General features: G+C 53.4%; 5 protein-coding genes and 1 non-coding gene across 6 annotated transcripts; 3 read left to right on the top strand and 3 right to left on the bottom strand.

Annotated features, from left to right (window-relative positions):
- Positions 1 to 9: 9 nt before the first annotated feature.
- Positions 10 to 3,181, bottom strand: QC761_405950 (uncharacterized protein). The gene is made up of 3 exons (XM_062878871.1): positions 1,848 to 3,181; positions 267 to 1,794; positions 10 to 204 (listed from the first exon to the last, which is right to left on the bottom strand). Exons 1-3 carry the CDS (start codon positions 2,130 to 2,132, stop codon positions 113 to 115), a joined length of 1,905 nt encoding a protein of 634 aa, XP_062732662.1. The 5' UTR covers positions 2,133 to 3,181; the 3' UTR covers positions 10 to 112.
- QC761_405960 (uncharacterized protein) lies at positions 2,916 to 6,223 on the top strand. The gene is made up of 2 exons (XM_062878872.1): positions 2,916 to 3,765; positions 3,838 to 6,223. The coding sequence occupies exons 1-2, from the start codon at positions 3,614 to 3,616 to the stop codon at positions 6,119 to 6,121; spliced, it is 2,436 nt and encodes an 811-aa protein (XP_062732661.1). The 5' UTR covers positions 2,916 to 3,613; the 3' UTR covers positions 6,122 to 6,223.
- Positions 6,224 to 6,353: 130 nt separating this feature from the next.
- QC761_405970 (uncharacterized protein) lies at positions 6,354 to 7,842 on the top strand (the record flags this gene model as incomplete). The annotated part of the gene is made up of 2 exons (XM_062878873.1): positions 6,354 to 7,729; positions 7,788 to 7,842. The coding sequence occupies exons 1-2, from the start codon at positions 6,453 to 6,455 to the stop codon at positions 7,840 to 7,842; spliced, it is 1,332 nt and encodes a 443-aa protein (XP_062732660.1). The 5' UTR covers positions 6,354 to 6,452.
- Positions 7,843 to 8,647: 805 nt separating this feature from the next.
- On the top strand, positions 8,648 to 10,944 carry QC761_405980 (uncharacterized protein; the record flags this gene model as incomplete). The annotated part of the gene is made up of 2 exons (XM_062878874.1): positions 8,648 to 10,055; positions 10,114 to 10,944. The coding sequence occupies 2 exons, from the start codon at positions 8,648 to 8,650 to the stop codon at positions 10,644 to 10,646; spliced, it is 1,941 nt and encodes a 646-aa protein (XP_062732659.1). The 3' UTR covers positions 10,647 to 10,944.
- Positions 10,945 to 11,127: 183 nt separating this feature from the next.
- On the bottom strand, positions 11,128 to 11,200 carry QC761_0070390. The gene has a single exon. It is a non-coding gene; the product is annotated as a tRNA-Val (tRNA).
- BLM3 (Proteasome activator BLM10) lies at positions 11,193 to 18,353 on the bottom strand. The gene is made up of 3 exons (XM_062878875.1): positions 17,266 to 18,353; positions 11,866 to 17,206; positions 11,193 to 11,794 (listed from the first exon to the last, which is right to left on the bottom strand). The coding sequence occupies exons 1-3, from the start codon at positions 17,730 to 17,732 to the stop codon at positions 11,732 to 11,734; spliced, it is 5,871 nt and encodes a 1,956-aa protein (XP_062732658.1). The 5' UTR covers positions 17,733 to 18,353; the 3' UTR covers positions 11,193 to 11,731.
- Between the last annotated feature and the right edge of the window lie 652 nt (positions 18,354 to 19,005).

Raw genomic sequence — 19,005 nt, 5'->3', positions numbered from 1 at the left:
GAAAACAAATATGAAGAGGACAAGTTGGATGGCCTCATGTTGTATATAACAGAAGATATACCATGGGTTCATGGTTGCCTGTTCCATACTATGATACAAACGTGCTTATCAACTAACTCTGCACTGCCAGCCAAAACGCTGCATTTATGTGCTCCTGCCTGAACCCAGGTGTTCGACCTAAACAGGTGGCATTGCTTACCATTCCTATGATGCAGAATATCAGCACACAAACCATTTCATAAGCAAAACTTCCCATCAGAACTTACCCTTAATAAACTGATGAACATCAACCGTTACCCTCTGTCTCGGCGGTGACTGTTGGTGCTGTGACCCCTCCCCAAAACCACCATTGCTCTCCATACCCCCCGAAAAAGCAAACAAATTTCTCAACTCAGCATCATGAGACGTTGACGGCACGCCCATTGTGTATGAACGGGCCTGTGAGAAGCTTCCCAGCGAATCAATCTTGAAGTTTCCCCCGCTAGTCATGTGATCCCCCCAGCCTGACTCTGGCGGCTGATCTCCAAAGGCATTACTACTCGGCATCGGCGGTCGGGAAGCACGCCCCGCCGTCAAAGGACTCGAAAGTGACGAAAACTCCGGGTGTGCCCCCGGCGCACTCTTAAATAGATACTTCCCCGACTCTGGTGTGTCAAATGCCGTTGGGTCAACCTCAGCCGTGATGAAGTCTGCCCCGGAAGGAATAATAACGCCCCTTTCCTGGAGATATATCTCCACCTCATCCGGGTCGAGCAAGTCCCCTCCGAATCCAGGGGTTTCTATCCGCATGTTTTTGTCCAAGGCATTGTCTCGTATCCGGTTCACTTCTGGGCTGAATGGACCGGTCGCGAAGCCGGATGTGTTGGCTGGTTTGAGAACATCGCTTGTGCCCTGGTTGCCGATTCGCTGCGAGGTGATTCCCGTGGTGACATCGTAGTGTGTGCCGGCGCCGCCGAGGTGGTGGAAGGGAAACTGCCAGTTGTGAAGGGTGTCTTGCGCGTTGCGGGCTACTTGTCTGGCGAGACGGCGCTTGATGAGGTCGGGTGTTTCGAACAGGAGACAAAAGCCAAAGACACGGGTGATCCGGTTCTCAGGGGGGTCCGGCATGGAGATGAGGACGAGAGCTTTCTCGATGGCGAATCGTTGGAGTCTTCGGCCGAATGTGATCTCGTGAGGGGCGTAAGACCGGGGGGCTGGGAGAGAGCAGTGGAGACCTGGTGTGGTGAACTGGTCTAGGAAGGTCAAGTCTGGAGCTGTCTGGAACGGAAAGCTAGCGTTGGTGAGGGTTGGGTGCGTGACAATTTCGTAGCCAAGAGCCGATGACGGCATGGACTGTCCAAAGTCATGGGGGAGAGCGGACACAGTGCTGGTCGGCTGGCTAGCCGATTCATGGCTGACCATGAGCCCGCCATACAATTGTGTTTGTTGTTGTGGTGGCCTATCGGCGACTGTTGATGGGATCTGGGGGTCGGCTGGTGCGCTTTCCGACCTGTCTCGGGATGACGAGCCGTCACTAGAAGTAGAAGCCTGTTGGCCGCTGTTCCCTTCTTGGCCAGTAGTGCTTTTGGCCAGCGACAGGAATCTCTCGGTTGTCAGGCGCAGCTGGTGTCTAAGTTCTGGTAACTGCTCCAAGAAGCCCATACTCGTTGCGAAATCGGACAGCCGTAGAAAGGCATTGTTCATCTCCTGGTTCTTCTCCTTAAGCTCCTGGACTTGCTTTTCGAGAGTCTGAATAGCCTCTTCCTTTCGGTTGCGATAGGCCCGCTGAGCGAGGCGCACCTGTGTTCTTCGGCGCTGTTCCAATGTCAAAACCAGCTATCAGTCTGAAGCATAACCGTCGCACTCACGTCTTTGGGTGACACATCCTTCACGTCCAGGCGCGGTCGCCCTCTTGACCGCTTCTTTTCTTCTGGTTCATTCTCTGTCTCGGTCGCCTGGGTCTTTGCACGTTTCCTCGGACCGGTATCCGAATTTGATGCCGCAGGGCGTCCCTTCTTTGACACTTGTGCCTTGGTAGATGTGTTGTAGGAAAAGCCCGGGTTGTAGACCTCGGCGCTGAGGATGGCGAGGTCGCCTTGCGAGTACCGCATTGGGTGGACCTCTTCGTCTTCCTCGGTAGTCGTTTCAGACATATGTTCGGCCGTGTCCTCGGCGCATCAGGACACAATAAACGTCTGTGTCCAGGACCCCAGCTGTCTTGGAACCAGTTGTCCGTGGACGTGTAGCCTTGACCCACGGTGTAACGAGAAGTTTCTTTGCTGCCTGGCGACTTATAAGTGGTGTTCAATATGTGAGATATTCACTGCGTTGTCGCAGAACAGGTTAAAACCAGCCTCGGGGAAGTGATCAATTCCCTGAAAATTCGTAGTACCGCCCTTCCAAAACCACAATGCTAAAAGAGGCAACAGATCTGTCCAGGTCAAGAGCTGGCGACAATCTCGTCCCAACTATTGGAAGTGGGCGTTGGTCAGCCGGCAGTATCCCTACAAGGGTCTCTTTGCAGTTGTTGGGGTTCGGGCCAGGGGTGCTTAGTATATGAGTGGCTTCTGTGGCATGGACCTTTCTCTGTGTTCCTCAAGCCTCGCTGACGGACGTGCTGAGTAATGCCAGTGCGACAGTACACGTTATCGGCGATTGAGATGGATAGTCCAAGGATGACAAACGGACAGGAGTCTTATGCTGTCCTCAATGATCTGAAGTCGCAAAGAGCGTTTGGTGATTACTCAACGTCAAGTGAGCTCGTGGCCGACTAACATCTCTTAGCAATTTTGGTTAATCCCAACTGGAACCGATGTTAGTCTAAGATACTGAGCTAACCCAGCAGTCAGTGGGAGCTAGTCGTCCCAAGCCGGGGACTAAGGCCATGCCCGTCTTGGTGAACTTTCTTAATGGTTACCAGCTGGTTATGAATGCCGTCATCCTCCCTGCGATGTTGTTCCTTTGCCTGTCGTTTCATTAGAAGACTTCTCTCAAATGAGAACCCCCAAATTGACAACAGTCCATGTTCCCGACGTCAATGTCACCAAACCCCTTTCTCACGATACCTTATGCCCTGAGGTGAGCTAGGAGCCATGGGGGTCGTCAGTCTATGCCCGGCTCATCTTTCGAGCTCAGCGTCGGGAGGAAGGAAAAATCATGATCAACGAAAAAGCTTGTTTGCATCTTTTCAGATTGGAGAAAATCCCAAAAGAAACGATGGCAGAAAAAAGGTTGACCCAGCCCTACGGACTCCAAGACAAATTGGCCAATGGCATGCATGTTGAATCGGATCTCCATTGGCTCCACCTCCCCCGCTTGCTCCGCCGCTCCCCAGTAGAGTTTGCAGGGGCAGTGCTCGGCACCAAAACGTTTCTTCCGCCGCCTTCACCTGCAGCAGCGCCAGAGGGACACCGGCCGGCTCTTTTTGGCGATTTCTCCTTTTACAAGTAAGTTCTGGCCTGAATTCTCATATCAAAAGTCCTCTCCTCTGCCTTGTATTTCTGGAACGTCGTCATGGTTTCTCTGCTTGTTTGAGATACGCTATATAACCAGTTTGTTTACCGTCGAAACCCACCAGTTCATCCGTTCTCTCCACCGTCTCCGCTGTTTGCCGCTGTCAGAACCGTTAACCAGCATGGGTGATTCTGGCAATGGCTGGCAAACGGTGATGCCCACCACCCACTCCAGTATACAGCGCCTTTGCCGCGACGCCTGGGCCGAGCTAGAAGCATGCGAACGACAGATTCTCAACGAGTGGGAGAGAACACATACACATTGGTCTGGAATGTAAGGCAGGAGTCATATCCCTACCGCCCTTGGTACCACTTGCGCCAGGCATCACTAATATCAAGCCAACAGTGGCAAACACACACCTTTGGACGACCATACCGAAGCCAAGAGACTACACACTCGATTCAAACTCGCCAACGATACGCCGCTGGGAACCGGGAGCTTTGGAGTGGTGCAAAAGGTCGTCTACGCCAACAACGGTCGCACGATATGCCTGGCGAGGAAACAAGTGAGGCCGCCACATCGGCGCTTCCCAATATCACTGCTGCGGGAGGAGGCCAGGGTGATGGAAAAGCTGGACCATGATCACATCGTCAAGCTGGTTGGCACCTACTGCATTTCTAGCAATCTCTACCTGCTACTCTGGCCCGTCGCCGTGTGCAACCTGGATTGCCTGTTCAACGACATTGACCATCTCAAGTCGGGCGAAGGCGACCGCGAAGATATTATCAAACGCCTGCATACCCTTGACCTACATAACCTGAGCGCGGTGGATAAAAGAAGCCAGCCAAACACAGGAACATGCCCTCTGAAATACCTACAACAAGCGATGGGATGCGTTGCGCGAGCCGTCGCATACTGCCACCAGGAAAAGATCCGCCACCTCGACCTAAAACCTTCCAACATCCTGTTGAACCCCGGACGTGTCTACATCGCCGACTTTGGCATCGCAAAAGACGTGGGCGAACGAGATCACACAATGACCCGAGGACCTGCCGGAACCCCAAAATGGAGAGCCCCTGAACTCAACCAAGTGCAGTGCGACTGGTCCATGCAGGCGGCTGAAGTTTACTCGCTCGGCCTTGTCTTGCTGAACATCGCCACCGTTATCCATGGAGGGGACCTGGCTGATTTTGACGAAATTATTGCTGATCTAACGCTTCGAGGTCGCGATGACAAGATCAACGCCTACCTTCCTAAACTGCAGCGTTTGGCTCTGGCGACTCAGGAGGTCCAAGATGTCAACGCCTTCACCTTTGCACCAAAGCACACTCTGCACTTGGTGTCACAAATGCTCCATCTCGATGCCGAACGCCGACCATCCATTTTCCAGGTGGATGCTGAACTTATTGACCTGGGCGGCGTGGAACAAGTCTACCATTCGCATTGCTGCAAGAAGAGTGCCCGCTTTGTGACTGATCGGATCAACACCAGGATCAGGGCTCTTGTTGACGAACGCGATCGCCTGAAAGCTGATCACATGAATATGGCCAAGCGCTTGGAGGTTCTGGAGGCCAAGGACGATACCTACGAGTCCCGGATTCTGAAAGAGCGAAACGCCCAGGCCGAGAACGTTGCCCGGCTCCAGGATCTTCTCAAGAAGGAACAAAGTGAATGCAAGCGCCTCACAGCACAACTTGCAGAATTCCAGCAAACGTACAAACGCCAACCGCGACCAACCCTCCCCCGACCTGCCTCAGATCCAGCTCACGGTGGCCTCATGATGCGAATGCGACCACGTACACATCCCATTCCCAATGATCCTGCAGCACCTTTGTCGCCTCCGGTTAAAACGCAGACAAAGCTTGCAGCACCAACTGCTGTCCCTGGATCCAAGCTCACCTACTCGCAAACGGCCGCAGGCGCCGTCTCTTCCAAGCCTGCATCTCCCCATTTGGTAGCTGCCGCTGTCCCAAAGGCAATGTCTCCTCATCTACTGCCCCGACGAGATTCTCTCAATCCCACCATGATACCCCGTCGTGATTCGATGAATCGCCTCGCAAACACACCTTCGCCTGGCGCGGCCACTCCCGGTAGTCCGAACCCAGAGCTTGCAGGCTACACCCTTCGTTCTCGGAATTCTGGCTCTCGTCTACCCCAACCTGTCAACCCTGCCACACCCATCCGTGCCGGAACCCCCATCCTCAACCGTGACCCGTCATCGACAGACAGCACAACATACAGCATGAACAGTTCGGTCTTCAGTCGCCTCGAAAGCTCCAAGCATTCACTCGCCGAGACGAGTGCTGCAGGAACCCCAGCCATCGGTACTCCGGCCCTGAATCAGGAGAGAAAGAACTCGCACACCGCAGAGTCATACGAGCATGTTGACCATGGAGGCTCGGAAGAGGACCAAACAGTAGAAATGAGGTATGGTCTTGGTATCACTGGTATGGTGCGGAGGGAGAGTGTTAGTACCAGGAGGAATAGCATCCTGGACAGTGCCAGTGTTGCCAGCTCCAACATTGCTGCTACCGCGAGCATGGGTAGCCCTCACCCCAGCAGTTCGGCCCTTTCATCGCCGCGGGCGGCGCACGCGCATCTTGACGGCCACAGGTCTTCAATGTTCAAGGTGCCTTCGATGCCAACACATCAAAGCTGGGCCGATGTCGCGAGAAAGGAGAGAAGATAGCGGGGGAGGGGGGGGCGGGAAATCTCTGTACAAATCTTGGAATCTAGCATAGCGTGGATTTTGGATACACAAAAATATTGAAGTTCTCTTGTTCATGTTGGAATCATCTGCTGTTCACTATTGCGGCTGTGCCCTGCTATTGTTGCAAAGCAGCGTGCAGGCGGTGCATGCTTAGGTCGGCACCCCTGTCAGTCATCCATTGGCCTCATCGCATTGCACCTGCGGGGAACAAACAGCTTTTAAGACTCCTGGATCACCGCCGTGCAGTCGCCACCGCTTATCATTTTGTTCTGAATTAGTAACGACCAAGGATTGTGCAAATGTTACATAAATGGGGTATACTTCACGCGGCGAAGAGACAGCCATCCAACTCACAACCTTGTCCTCCCAATCAAACAATAACGACGACCAGAACGAAGACATCATGAGGGTAGTCAACAGACCCGCCTCTCAGCGTTCCAAAGCTTCCGTCACCAGTTTACACGTTTTCCCGCTTCGAACTGTAACTCGGGAGAATCTCAAGGGGTTATGTGCTGCGCTCTGGGACTGGGATATGTGCCCTGGCTGTTTGGAGGACAAAACCTGCCAAAACCCGACATCATGCCCCTGGTCTCAGCGAAGCGATAGGTTAATGCCATTTTTCGACATCTACCGACGGCTTACACGGGGTTACGTACCCGAGGACTTTGTACAGGACAGCCAAGCGGCGGCGTTGTCTTGCCATGAGGATCTGTTCGAGCTGATCACGAAACTGCGAGTCTACGGGCGGGATACCAGCAGGGAGGCCTTTCGGAAGTTTGTTTTCGAGGAGAGGGGTGTGCCGAGGGGAGATCAGGATAGGGCTATTGATCTCGCGTTGCGCATCATGACGATGACCAGTCCGCAACCCTCGATGGAGGACGAGCTTCACAGCAGGGTTCATAATCATACCGACTTAGGATCCGACCCGTTCAAGATTGAGGAGACTTTTCCGGTTCGGGTCCACCCTTCCCTTCAGGAAACCGACCGGCACGCGCATGCTGTCAAGAAGGGGCTGCAGGCTCACAACTTGGTCCAGAAAGCGGGTTTGAAGTTGGAAAAGACTGATGACCTGCGCGAGCACCTCAAACTGGATGAATCACAAGGCGTGGTGAAGATCTTTTCCTGGACCTCACTCCTCAAAGAAAACCTCCTCCTCCCCTTCACCGCTCACGACAGACAAGATAACACCTGCGCCCCCCCTCCTCTCCCCCGCCCCCTAGCCCTCGAAACCCTCCACACGCTCCACCTCCTCTTCCCCCCCTCCTCCCCCAAATCCCAATCCCTTCTCCGATCCCTAGTCTCCAAGTCGGGCTTCGACCCGGATATCCTCCGGTTCAAAACATCCGGCCTCTCGGCATTTGAACTCGGGCCGGAAGAGAGGGAAAAAGTGATAAAATTTGGTGTCTGGGGGTCGAGGCTGATGGATCTGTACGACGAGATTGAGAACCCGAAGCCGAGGTCGGGGCTGGATATTTGGCTTGAGAGGAGGAGCAAGAGCAGGCATGTGATGATGGCTACTATTGCGGGGGTTATGGCGGCGGTGGTGTTGGGGGTTTTGGGGTTGGGGGTGGGGGTTTTTCAGGCTTGGTGAGTTACTTTCAGTGATGACCTGATGAGGGGAGAGGAGGGGACTAATAGAAGCTAGGATTTCGTGGCAGACGTGGGAGTTAGAGAGGGAACAATTGGAGAGGGGGGGTTAGGTCACGCTTTGGATCGCGACGAGGCATGCTATGCTGTCTGGGGAGGAAGTTACCTAAACTTGATATATGCTTTCTGTGAAGGGTGTACCTATTCACCGAAGTATTTTGGGGGTTTCTGGGCATATGCTTTGCGAGAGTGTAGGAGTTTAGATACAGTAAAAGGGACCTTCAACGGAGTCGAATGGCTTGAATAGACATGAGGAAACACCAATGACTAAGGTGTGTTTCACGCACTTGATATCCTGCGCCAATGCACAGGCAATGGGGTTTACAGCACGAAAATATAGCAAGGTGTTGTCCCACTCGTCATAGTCTGGTTGTCGATGAATTCGAAGCCGTTCAAAGCGACCATCAATAGCGCCATTTTTCATGTTCCCATGCCCGGCCTTGGCGATAATTCACACAGTCGATTGCAGTTCAAGTGGATTTGTCAACCGCAACCCAGTGCAACGAAAGGTGGGCTGATCACACACATCAACGAGCCCAATAAAGTGCCGTGGCCCTCCAGATGACGTTGACAACTCAACGTGAAACATATTTCTGTATCTGCCGGATAGGTTGCTGTCTAAAAGCTTGAAGGGAACCAGTTGTTCAATTGGCTGCGAAGCTGTCATGAGACTGACCCTCCCATGCAGGTCACTAGCTGCGCCTCGATGCCTTACACCTCAGCCCCTGAGCTCAGGTGGCCTCCCCTTTTCCAGAGATTAACAACTCGAAAGTGTTTAATCCCAAAACATCGTGCCTCAAATTTCGGAAATAATTCTTAACAAACTCCAATTTTCCTGTATTTTCAGGACCAAAGGCCATGTCGCGGAACCCAGTCCCCATCCAACCTGCCCCAGGGCACCAGCCCTCCCCAATTCACATCGCCTCCCGCCATGAAATCTCACCAAACTCCCTCTACCAACCAATAGCCTGTCCCCCACCACGCACCAAAAAGCGTCATCATTCACACCACTGCCCACGCCAGCGTCCTCGCCGGCACAACCCGGACTACTCCTCAGACTCAGACTCAGAAAAGCTCGAGCTAGAACCCGAAGACCAACAACTCCCCGACTCAGGCTACGGCACCCAATCCAGTCTCCAATCTGTTGACTCCCTAGACTCCCACCCCCCCAAATCCCTCCTCAGTGCCCTCCTCAACAACAAGCCAAGCAAGCCATCAGATATCAAAAGCAGCCCCCTGCCAGGAAGAGATGACATCCTCATCTTCCGTGGCACGGGCATGGAGCCCTCGTTTCAGGCAGTTTCCCGCTTCAGGGAGATCATGCCTGAGATTCAGCGAGTGCTGCAGAAACATGTCGCCGGCTCCCAAAAGTGGTCTTCCTTGCTGCCTAGTGGGATGAGGAGAAAGAAAAGGGACGGGGAGGAGGTGGTCCTGACGATGAGGTTGATGATGGTGGGCAAAACGGCAGAGACAGCCAGGCCGTCGATTGTGATTTTCGTGTCGACTGATCAGACTGCCGGGTTGGAGGGGGTGATGAGGGAGCGGGGGGTGAGGGAGCTGTATTGCCCTGGTGATGGGTTCGTGACGAACTTTGAGGTGGTGATTGTGGGGGAGGCGGCGAAGAAGAGGTTTTTACAGATGGTGGAGGTGACTTGGGAGGGGGGGTCAGCTCTGAGCGTGAGCGATAAGGGGCTGCCGACTTGGTGTGGGGAGGGGATACGGCTTGGGACGGCGGGGGGCAAATCTGTTGCGTCTACTATCGGGGGACTGGTCAAACTGACGAATCACGACGGGGAGGTTCAAATTGTGGGGATGACCGCTGCGCATGCTCTGGAAGGTTTGCTGGATGATGATGACGGCTCGGACTCGGAAGGAGACGAGACGGAAGAAGAACCCCCCCAGCAGCCCCAACCGCAAAAGCCGCTCCTTGGACAGCTCATCCACCCTTCTTTGCCCATTAACACCTGTAGCTCAGACCTCAAAATCCCACCCCGCGACTGGGCCCTCTTCGAAATCACCAAATCCAACCTCAAACCCAACCTCCGCCTCCAATCATCGGCCCGCTCTCACTTCAAAGCCCGAGCCGACGAGCTCGCCCTTGCCGAACCATCCACCTTCCCAGACACGGCCTCCATAGAAGTCGAACTCCTCAGCCAGACAGGAGTAAAACACGGGTCTCTATCACACTTCCCCGCAGGCCTGATGCTGTCCCCCGACCACGGATTTGTACAAGCTTACACTCTAACACTAGACGAGACCTACCAAGGTAAGCCCCTTTTTCGGTTTTTCCCCATCTTGTGTCAGTATAACTGAACTTCAGCAAGTTGACAACGGCGACTCGGGCGCCTGGGTGATAAACCCCATCTCCAAAACCGTCTACGGCCACCTCGTCTCGACAGACTTCACCGGCGACGGGTACATCATCCCTTTACATTCCACCCTCTCCGAAATTACCGCCACTATTCCCGGCCTGGCGTCTGTTTGTCTAGCCTCAATGGCAGATTTAGTAGAACATTCTCTCCGCTCCTATTCTTGGTATATCGACTCAGCTGTGGCCGGTTCAGCAAGGGCAGAGCCAGGGTCTGCGATCAGCGAGACGCCAGCGTGGGCGATGGCCCTGGCGGATTGTGCTGATAGGGAGAGGGGAAAAGAGATGAAATTGGATGGGATGGTTAGCGGGGCGTATGAGCGGGATGTTAGTACTGGGGATAGGCTTCGGGTGGGGAAGGGGCAGGGGCGGCTTCTGAGTGATAGGGACTCGGGGTATGGGAGCTGTGGGTCGTCGGTGATTTGTAATCTTGAGGGGGATGGTGATGCAGAGGTGGAGGGGGGGATGGCGGATTTTAGAGGTTGGTGATCAATCTTGGAGTTTTGAGTGTGAATTGCCCTTTTTGAGGACTGTTCGGTGTAGAGAAAAAAAAAAAAAAAAAAAAAAACTTTGATTCGGGGCATGCTTGATTTAGAGCGGTGAGATATTGGGGAAAATTGAGTCCATATTTGTTTATATAATAAGAGTAACCCGTAGCGAGATCACCGATCGTCTAAGAGAACCGAAATGCAGTAATCAGCGACCTAACAAGCTTTATATGTACGGATGAACTTGATAGCTTAGAAATAGTTTATTATTGCACAGCAATGCATGAGTTGCCCCAACATAATCATGACTGAGACTCATGCAGATGTGGTACCGGTAGCATACTGTTCTAGTCCCACTACTTGTTCTAAGCTAGATTTTTGATCCAGTTTGACCCAAGTTGGCCTTCAGCTGTGTACCTAGGTAATGTAACCCACCCAGCATCTCACTATCAACCCAACTTTCGGTCTCCAATAGCATGAAAGGTCGGCTGGTGTAGTGGTTATCACGTTTGTCTCACACACAAAAGGTGCCAGGTTCGATCCCTGGGTCGATCATTCTTTTGATGATTTTTGGTTGCCGCTCTTTCTTTTTATACCCCCTGATTTCGCCTCTAGCTCCATCATCACAATCCCCATCACCACACATACCACCCCCTTTACAAATAACCACAAAGTAGAACCGACCGCCGTCTAGGCTTCCTTTCCCTAGGTAACCTTACAACATCACATCAAGCATCTTCACTTTTCTGCCGCATTTCCCAAAAGAACACACCGCACAACAACCAGATACCCTATTCTTCGTGATACACCTCATAATAAGATCTGTCTTCCATTTTCGCTAGTACCACATCTGATGCACAGCTGATCCCTCCCCTGTAATCCATACCATCTCCTCTAAACTTCCAAATCAACTCTAACCACTACATCGCTGACAACCAAACCCATCTCTCACAATTCCCAAATATCTCATCTAAGCAGTACCTACATCTCAAAAACTCACAAGCAATGCACCCAACTTCTTTCGGTACTATTTCACAGCTTAGTCATGGTTCGGGTTTTCTTGCCCTTCGCTATTTTGTCTTGTCTCTAAGCAAAATAACTCTTCCACAACACTCCCTCCAGATCCTCGAGTTGCTCGGGAGTGAAGTACTGTTTCCAGTCATCAGCCATGCTATCCTTCTCTCACACGCAAAACAACACTGAAAAGAAAATAAGCTCACCTTCTGGTCCACACTCCAACTATCCTGCCTCGTCTTCTTGAACTCCGCCAAGATCGCCTTGGTCGCCTTGCCCACAACTCCCGGGTCGTTGGCCGCCCTTGTCGCCAAGTGAGCCAACACCTCGGGCATCCACTTGGGTACCGGCGTCGCGTAAGGGAAAGCCTCAACCAGCGCCCCCAACCCAAGCACGGCCGCATGTCTCCTGACAATCTGTTTCTGCGTGTCCACCGGTGTGTCCGTCCCAGGCACCTTGGTCTTCTTCTTCGGCATGGGATTCAGCTGGAGCTCTAGCTCGAACCGATCCTTGAGCTGGATAATAATCGGGCTGCGGATCGGGGCGGGCGAGCAGCGAATCATGCCCGCCAAGGTGGCCGAAGCACAATCCCGGACTTCGAGCTGGGGGTCAGAGAGCATGTCCCCCACTGCATCAAAGAGCATTTGACGTTGGGCGGGCTGCGTGAGAAAGAGTCGGCGGAAGTAGACGACTTGCATGTTGACCAAGGCTCGTAAACGTTGATGCCAGGAGACGGCCGTCTTGCCGACTCTGATGAGCGCAGCGATGAACGCGTCGTCCTCACCCGATCGGAAAGGGATATTGGGCAGGTGGCGATAGACGTGGTAAGCGAGCTTCATCAGCTCAGGATCTTCCTTGACATCCATCATGTGCAGCAGCTGGTCAATGAACGGGTCGGGAAAGAATGGGACGAGTTGGATGCACTCTTGGGACGAAAGCATGCTGTCAAGCCAAATGAGAACCGTCTTGGAGCCCGAAGTGTAGCTGGAGGGGGTTTGCTGACCGGCCGTCCGCTCGTGGCGCCATTTCTCCAGGCGAGCAAAGACCTCCTTGATGGTGGCCGAGAATTCCTCGGTAGGTTGGTACGCCCGGAGACCGATCGAGGACGCAGCCTTGTTCTTCTCGAGAAGCTCGGTGACATTCTTGAACGACTCGTGGTACCGTGTGCGGTAGATGGTCGCGATGACACGGCCAATGGACTCTCGCACAGACTTGTACGGGTGGTCAATGTGTGCCAAAAAGTCCTCCAAGATGGGCTTCTCATGCCTGAAGTGCCAGCCAGCATCATTGATGATGAACTCGACAAGCTGAACCTTGCTCGACTCCTTGAAGGCTGCATTGGAGTTCTTGTCGAGTCGGAAGGAAGACAGCGCTTCTGTCAGCTCCCTACATCGTCGTGGATCCTTGCCGTCAATAATTATGTGAAGACAGGTCATCCAGTACTGGAGGTTATCGGGCGTCAAGTCATCAGCGATGATCTTGAGCATGAGGGGGGCGGCAAAGTTCCAAACCCGGTCCCGGAATTCACGAGGATCATCAGCGCTGCCCGACAGCAGAGCCCCGAGAATTTCAGCCGTAGCGCGGTGTTGGTGCTTATCGGTGCCATCACCATACACGTCCTTCACCAGCTCCACGATGTCATCGAATGTCGCTGCCGTCTTGCCGTAGTGCATCAGGTCAAACACATTCATGAGCAGTAGCAGATTTTGCATCCTGAACCGATCCACACCAGCATCCCTGGGCTCTTGCTTGAGATACTCGAAGCACTTCTTGAACCAGTCCCTGGTGATAATCTGGCCGATCTGAACGCGCACACGGTCCTCCACCTCATCATAGGCCAAGAACGGCTTGGGGTTGGCACGCGACACAGGGAACTGCTTTCCCCAAACCAGCCAACCAGGATAGTCACAGTCGACAAAGTAATCGGTGCCATCAAACTTCTCAAATTGGGAGAGAAAGTTGTCTGTCAGGTTGGGGTCATCTGTCGGCACGGGGATCTGATATCTGTTTTCCTCGTGCTCCTCCTCGATCAAATAGTTGCGATACTCGTGGTTGTAAACTGCTCGGATATCGATGGCAGTAAAGATGGCCGAGAAGGCTGACAGGTAGTTGGAGCGCAACCCTGGATGAGGGTCGTTGGTACCATTGGCGACAAGCTCGATCAGCTCCGGGGTGGCCAGCGTCTCGAAGCGGAGGCAGCAGTTGAGCGCAAAGATGGCACACCGGCTCGCAATCTTCCAGTGAGTGGTCTTGGCCTTTTCCGTGAGCTCCAATCCCAGGGCTTCCTTCTTCCCTTCCACCTTGGTGCGACGTTCTGTGATGAAGTCGTGGCGTCGCTTGATGACTGCTGAACAATCCTCCTGTGGCCGAATGGTCTGCACAACCTCGCGGTCGAATATGATCAAACGCTCAAACGGCTTACCAAAGTCAAGTAGAGGGTAGAGTGCAGTGGACCCCAGGTTCTGAATAGAGGTCTTGTCGACGGCAGCTGTTTCGATGTACATGCGCATGAGATCCGGGGCAAACCTCCAGTCCCGCATCAGTGTCTTGAGAAGCGTGGTAAACAAGAGTGTGTACATGGCACCCTTGATCCGGTCGTGATCGTTTTCGTCAAGGGCCTTGCGGAGTCGCGCCATGATGACGGGAATGACCAAGGGTCGACCGCCAATCAAGACTTTGAGGGACGAGTCCTGGGCACCTTGGGCCACTCTTCGAACATCCGCATACGACGATGTGCAAGACTCGGCAAGATCAAGCAGCAGTTGCTTGTCAAGCTCACTCTTCTTGCGGTAGGCCGAGTTGTACTTGACACGCTGCAACTGATAGGCATCCGCACGCTTGATAAGGAGCGGTCGAGGATACACTTTGCGCAGACCGCTGATCTTGAAAGGTGAGATGTCGGCCTTGTATAAACGCACGAGCCGCTCCAGCGGATGTGCTGATCTTTCGATCCCAACGTCGGTGATCCATGTTCTATAGGTAGCGTAGAGGGATGTGAAGCATGCAACATCATCCTGCTGGTTGGCGTTCAGAAAATAGTGTGTCCGGGAGAGCAGCCTCCCAACATCTTCGCGTAGTTCGTGGATGCGGTTGTAGATGGGATCCTCGGGCTTCAACATGTACCCAGCGGGATAATGGAACTGCCTCTTGAGCTCCTCGTCGTCCGCAACCTCGGCAAGGGGATCGTCATCTTCCTCCATCATGGCGTCCCCATCAGCCTCTGCGGTCCCATTGCCGTTAGACTGGGTGCTGATCTCGCCAGAGGCCCTTTGTGGATCAAACAGGGTCGAGACGCCTGATATTATCAGCCTAAGAGCAGTCAGGCTTCGGGATAGCTCGTCGGACCATTCCTTGTTCTTTCCCTTTCTGCTGACAGGGGGGTCATCGCTCATGAGCTGCTCGAGCCGTTGCGCCGCGCTTCGTGTTTGACTTTCGAACAACTCGACGGCGAACAAGATCTCATCGTGAGAAGGCCGATGCCACCTGATGGTAAGCTCCGAGGGTTTGGTTGGCCTGCCCCAATCTTCGACATCCAAGCCGCGGGCAACGCGATCAGGTTCATAAAGCGCATTGTCGATGGGGTAGGTGTGGGTCAGGTTGAGCAGCAGATGATGAATGTAGTTGGAAATGTGTATAGTGGGGAGCCCACGGCACTTTTCCTGCATGTACTCTGCAATGCCAAAGAGATCGTCCTTGTACTTCAGCACCTCGCCGCCGACATGCACAACACACATTGAAAGCATGCTGACATGCCAGACGAGAGCCCGGTCGCGGGGGAGGACCTCAGTTCCGCTACTCCGGTCAGAAGCAGCGCCGTTGTAGTCAATCTCGTTGCGAATGTTGACGATCAACATTGGGACGAACACCTTCAAAGTCTTTTCGGGGCTGACCTTGCAGAGTGCATTGCAAATCCAGGCCATGGCATCCCGCGCTTGGTGAACAACATGGCTGGACACGAAGTTGGCGAGTTTCTCCAGAGCCATGTCGAATAGCTCGGGCGACAAAGATGCGAAAAGGGGCGTCAGAGCGGCAGGTAGCGTGTTGATCACATTGTCCTCAGGTGACCCGGAGCGTAGATGGCTCGAGTCCGGTAGATTCTCGAGCAGTGCAAAGACCTTGCCCAAAAGTGCCAACACAAACTCACCCAACCCCGCCGTAGAAGAGCGCAGAATTTCGGCCTCATCCTCATCACTCAACTCCTCGTTGTAGTTGATCTTGACGTCTTGTCCCTCGGCCTCCATTCTTTCCATCTGGCCTTGCACCCAACTCTGGGCGAGGTTGGTGTCACGGATACCTCCCTCCTTCACCAACGGAACAAATGGTATGCTGTAGGCGACACTCTGAATGAAGTTCAGTGTGTATTGTGTCTTCCCGAGGTCGTTGGCATCAATACCGGGCAGAGCGAGTGCCAACAAAGCCGTGAGGTGACAGCGATAACCTTTGTGCTTGGACATGATGTTGGCAATCATCTGAAGGCCACACAAACTCGATGTAGTTCGGTGCACTTCCACCAGGCCCTGCAAGCTCGGGTAGAAGCGTTGTAGCGCGCCTGGCAAGATCAAGTCAGGCTCCAGGTATGCCAGTCCTTGAAGAGTCGAATAGTAGTAATTCACCACCTTGGAGCTCTTACCGAAAAGACCCATAAAGGTGACCTCCTTCAAAGCAAGAACAAACCGCTTTTTGAGAGCATCGTTGATGCGGCGATCCTCCGGAATGTCCAACTCCCCACTCTGCTCACGGTTCCAACGAGAGACAAATATGTCGGTAAGAAAAAACGTAAGCTGCGCGAGGAAACTAGTCCACGATCCCTGATTGGAGGGGTGGAAGAAAGTGTCGATGGACTCCATCAAGCCTTCCAGGTTGCTCAAGATGGATGGTTCCTGGTTGAGGCACGTGGGTGAGAGCGAGTGGGTGATCCATCTCGCAATCATGTATGGCACAGGGTATTTCTTTTTGTCTTTTTCCAGATACACGCCGAGACCTGAGGCGTAGTCCAGTGATGAGTATGGACTATTAGCCTGACCCACGGGGATTTCTGTTAACCTCAAAATAGCCGTGAAAATGGCATCTGATTGCTCGCGGGTGAAGATGCCGTGCTCTGTAAATGGAACATGCCGACAGCCCAAATAGTCTCTCGCCATGCGGGAGAAGATGTCGATGAAGCACACGTCAAACGCCTTGGACCGCGTCATAAGCTGCCAGAGGTGGAAAAAGGTTGGCGCGTAGTCCGATGGCTGCGAGTTCCGGTCCGTCGGCGGTGCTGGCCCGGTGGGAACAAGAATATTGAGGGCTCCAACAACAATGTAGGCATTGCTCATGGCCGATGTACTGAAGAAAGGCAGCAACTCTTCCAATATGGCACCGCGCTCCTTGGGGTCGAAATACGAGTTGATGTGGAGGCAGAGTTTTAGGATATGTTTGTGAGACCGTCTGCGTTGTCCCTGATGGTGTGGAACTTCAGAAGGGAGGACCATAGCCTTGAGCTCTTTCCAAAGCGGCCGCCAATCCAGAGTCAAATCTTGACCAGGCTTCAAGTAATGTTTTTTCCTACCATCACGGCCGTATTAGCTTTGATCCCCGCGTCGTGACAAGAGGATAGAACGTACCTAGTTAACGTGACTACCATTCTCGCAAATCTGTCGGCGGTATTACTGTCAAGGCCTGGGGCGAGGGCCAGGTGATAATACAGATGTGTAAGCTTGGCACGAAGCTCCCTTGTCATCTCGAATTTGAGATTCAGCCACCCTTGCAGCTCGCGAGTCCAGTGCAGCGCGCCGGGGGAGAAGTCCTCGGCCATAATGGAGATGTAGAGGTTCTTCAAGATACCCTGAAGCGCAGCATCTCTGTGTGCGTCGTCCTCAACATCGAACGGCAGCAGCCGGAAATATTGGAAGGTGCGGGGCCGGTATCTTTTCTTGTCATCTTCCTGGCCGTCGGCACAAGGTGCTCCAGGGGATGTCGCACGCGATATGGTGTCGAATGCGGCGAAACCGAGAGAGGCTGCTCCTGCTCCCCCGCCAGAGGCAGGGAAAGCTGAGGAAGCATCAGGGGGTGGCCCCAACGAGTCGTCCATTGCAGCTGGACTTGGGTCTTGATTTGGCGGACAAGCAGACTGGACGATTCGACGTACTCGGGGTCAACTGTCCCAGCCTGAAGAGAAAAAGGCGGACAGCGAAGCTTTGTCAAACGCGGCGATGTGCGGCGGCGACACAGAGCAAATGGCCGGTCTCGGGACGGGAGTCGTCGTGTTTCGGGGCCGTGGAGAAGACGGTAATCTGAAAAGACGTAAAGTATTATTGTTAGCTAAGTACCAGATGCCATTGACTAAAGAAGCCAGCCAGCTGTTGTGTTGATTTCGAGATTCGGGAGCTTAGCAGAGAGCAAAGCAAAGCAGAGCAAAGCAAAAGAGCTGGAGGTGAGTGAGTGAACCTTCCCCAGAAACCCCCTAGGCAGCGCAACCTGACGCAACCGCTTTCGCCGTGCGGGACAGCAGGAATAGGTTGGAGATGCGTACCTTCTTGGACCCCGAGCTTTAGATTTCCCCCCCTATCTGCCGGGCAAATTCGAAAGTGCAAGGCGCGCTTCCATGTGTCTCGGTCGAGGTTGGTGAGGTCAGGCTGTCTGTCGGTTGCCCTTGCGCATTGTCAACAGGACGGCACTCTTGTCGCTAGGTGAAGGCGCCGGGCTTGTCTCTCCAACAGGACGGAAGCTTAGTCCAAGGGTACCACAGTGGCTTGCATCCATGCACGCTTATCTCATCCGTCCCGCCAAGCCTCGGCGCACAGGCCATCTGGCACCTTGGCGTCGACTTGGAATGGCGGGGACGTTGCTCGGAAGCGGGTCTCAACTGCCGCGACCACTCCACAACCAGAGCTCACAACTCGACAGCTCATAACTCATAGCTCATAGCTCATAGCTCATAGCTCAGATGTAGCAAGCTATCTTGAAGTGGAGGAATCTGTCTAGATGATGGGGCCTCTTAACATGCACACCAATTCTGAAGAAACAAGATACTTGAATACCTATGAAACGTAGTATGAGTGAGATTTAAGTTTGTCGGCTGAAAATTCATGCTTGGGCTCTCGGGCATCCGCCGGTCTAGGGAACAATGAAGGTGCCAACTCAAAGCTGAAATATCAGAAGCTTAGTTGTAATCAAAAGTACCATTATGTCTATACATTCATCACATCCAGAACAGCATATGGCACCTTGAGGTATAGAGTGACTCTCGAGACATCGCAGACAGCACTGGTCCACTCTCAATATGACGACTGTCTGCGGGTAGATATTCGGAGCCGCATCTATACAGTGTCTTGATATTATGATATGTAGCTGCCGTGTGCAGA

The sequence above is a fragment of the Podospora bellae-mahoneyi genome, chromosome 4 (genome assembly GCF_035222275.1).
Source record: "Podospora bellae-mahoneyi strain CBS 112042 chromosome 4, whole genome shotgun sequence".
Classification (NCBI taxonomy): Eukaryota; Fungi; Ascomycota; class Sordariomycetes; order Sordariales; family Podosporaceae; genus Podospora; species Podospora bellae-mahoneyi.
The sequence above is the reverse complement of the archived record's forward strand: the minus strand, read 5'-3'. Positions and strand labels throughout refer to the sequence as shown.